Source organism: Mus caroli, chromosome 9 (genome assembly GCF_900094665.2).
Source record: "Mus caroli chromosome 9, CAROLI_EIJ_v1.1, whole genome shotgun sequence".
NCBI lineage: Eukaryota > Metazoa > Chordata > Mammalia > Rodentia > Muridae > Mus > Mus caroli.
The window spans coordinates 64,466,721-64,469,498 of NC_034578.1; the positions used below are offsets into that span (position 1 = coordinate 64,466,721).

Sequence of the window (2,778 nt, forward strand, 5' to 3'; positions counted from 1 at the left end):
AAAAGGGCCTGGACATGTGATGAAGGTTTAGGGGGTCACCATAGTAAATATATAGAGCTGCCAGCACCATTATATTTAATGAAGGCTCCAGGGAGGTACCAGGCTTTGGGAAGTGACTGCTAAATATGCCTGTCCCTGCCTCTCCTGGTCCTGCTGGGTCTGTGGGCAGTCAGAGGGGCAACTCCCTGGTACAAAGCTAGCCTTTGATGGACAAGGAGCTTACTCTGATCCTGTGGTTCATGTTCCTCACAGAGAATCTTGTTGATATCAAGGTAGATCCCCACATTTCTGAGTCCTGGGCAGGGTGACCAAATGTGACCACCTGGTTTTGGATATGCAGGGTAGAGTCTCCCCTGGTACCTGTGATCGGCAAAGGTCTCGCCGTTTTCTGCATTCAGTGTGCCAGCTGTTGCAAACATAATGGTGGTGTCCAGATCGGCAATGATCCCAGAAACTGCAGTTGCAGCCGTGATGCATGCCTGGGTCCCCTTGTTTCCAGCCTGGAGAGCGGACAGCACCAAGGACACCTGTAAGGTAGAAAAGGTGATGTAAGGAGGAGCCAGGGAATGGACAAAATAAGACAGAAAAGTGTACCACCATTGAAAATACACGATTCTCTCTCTTAAGAGCTGATGCAGCTCAGAGGTTAACAGCATAAGGTTAGAACAAGAACCTGGGTCTGAATCCCTTTGGCATTCACAGGCTATCTGGCTATAGGCAGCTACTTCACTGCACTGAGCCTCAGTTTCCTTGAATGTGAGTCAGTTAATTAAAACATAACATGTGTGAAGTATGGTGTTTGAAGGCTATGACTAGTCCCTAGCCAGCAGTGTTCACCAAGTCACTGTGATGTTTCTGACACTGTGCTGAGGGACCAAGTTTAGGCTCCTAAGATGTGGGTGGCAGTTCCCACCCTTTTAGTAGGTTTAGAAGGTACAACTTCTGCTAAGACTCATCATTCACCTGGCCATGCAGGACAGGTCACTTTCTAGAGTGGATCCCACTGGCGCCTTGGCATGTCAACCATCGTCCACCTCTAAGAAGCAATGCAGTCCTGAGGGTCCAGCAAGTTGGCTAAGAGCTTCAGCCCAGAACATTCCATATCAGAGGCCCTGGGTGCCAGCTACTACTGTCAGCCCTTCCTTCCTGTTCCCAGAGACAATTTCTAAAGTCAGAGCCCCCACACTCTCTTCACAATCAAACCATGTGTCCATTGGTCCATCATTCACCATGTCTGTCAGCGACTTCCGTCCCCATACATCTATCTGCCTTCCTACTCCAGGTCAGTGTTTTGCTCTGCTCTCTTCCTCCAGCACTGATGAACTCTTCCTATGAGATACAGCTCAGGTCCCCTCTAGGATGGCTCTCTACTCTCTTTGCAGAGAGGCATCTCTCTCCAAGGGTTTTAAGCACACTATTCCCGTACTCAAGACAGCCCATTGTCCTATAGATTAAAAACAGTGAGTCACATAGCAACTGCCTGAATACACCCAGTATTTTTGATCATGGCTGACCCACATAAATGCTTTGTAAACATGTGTTCTCTCTCTCTCCCTTTCTCTCCCTTTCTCTCTCTCTCTGTCTCTCTCTCTCTCCCTCGCTCGCTTGTCGTGTGTGTGTGTGTGTGTGTGTGTGTGTGTGTGTGTGTCAGGGGGCAGAGGTCAACCCCTGGGTTTATTCTTCAGTTGCACACACACAGGGGTGGTAGTGTAGGATGTACAGGATGGGATAGGCTCTCTCTCTGAAAGGTACAGATGCTGCTAGGCCACAGAGATCCACTTGTCCCTGCTCCCTCAGTGTTGTGAATGATGAGGTAAATACCCTTTCTGAAGCACGATGAAGAAGCTGAGGAGCCATGGTATGACTAAGAGGCACAGTCTGGGATGCTCTTTCTTGTGCCCCTCAGGTCTCAGGAGACTTGTGGGTATAGTTTGGCAGGATGGACACAGGGACCATTTTCTCCAAGAGAAGCCCACAAAGAACTGTGTCTTCCCCTGAGATGGTTGATTTTAACTGCCAACTTGCTATGACCTAGAGTCACCTGGGAAGAGAGTCTCAGTGTGGGAATGTCCAAATCAGGTTGGCTTGAGGACCTACTGTGTGAGTGACTTCTTCTTAATTTTATTTGTATGCAAAGGGGCCAGAAGAGGATGCTGTACCCGCCTGGGACTGGAGTTACAGATAGTTTTGAGCCATCATGTGGGAGCTGGGACTCAAACCCAGGTCCTCTGCAAGAGTAACTGATGTCTTCACCACAGAGCCAACTCTCCAGCTCTGGATTTTTTCCTTAACTGGGTTAACTGAGGTGAGCCCACGGTGGGTGGTGCCCGTCCCTGGTTTTGCGCCCTGGATAGTGTAAGAGTAGAGAAAGCAAGCTGAGCACTAAGCAAGCAGGCATTCGCTCCTCACCTTCACTCTGGATGTGATACAACCAGTTGCTTTAAGTTCCTGTGGCTGTGTTAGCCCCACAAGTGGATGGTAACTCGAATTCTGAGCCTCCTCTCCCCTGAGTTGCTTTTTGTCAGGGTACTTTATCACAGCAAGAAATTAAACTAGGACAGCCCCTCATCTGTCTGACCCTTTCTTAGACGCCACTAGGTCTCACCAGGAAAAGAAGAGTTAAGGCTGGCCCAGAGCTGGTCTGGGAATGGAGCCAACAGCTTCAGGAAAGAACTCTAAGGATGGGTGACAAGAGCCTGGAAGTTATGAGGGGTGTGTGTGTGTGTGTGTGTGTGAGAGAGAGAGAGAGAGAGAGAGAGAGAGAGAGAGAGAGAGAGA

The 2,778-nt window shown here is 49.2% G+C and overlaps 1 protein-coding gene across 1 annotated transcript in view; it reads right to left on the minus strand.

Annotated features, from left to right (window-relative positions):
* Tln2 (talin 2) overlaps positions 1–2,778 on the minus strand; it is a 425,269-nt gene that overhangs the window by 42,156 nt on the left and 380,335 nt on the right. Inside the window, exon 47 of the mRNA XM_029481962.1 lies at positions 361–527. Coding sequence (XP_029337822.1) covers positions 361–527 — 167 coding nt within the window. The remainder of the gene's footprint in view (positions 1–360; positions 528–2,778) is intronic.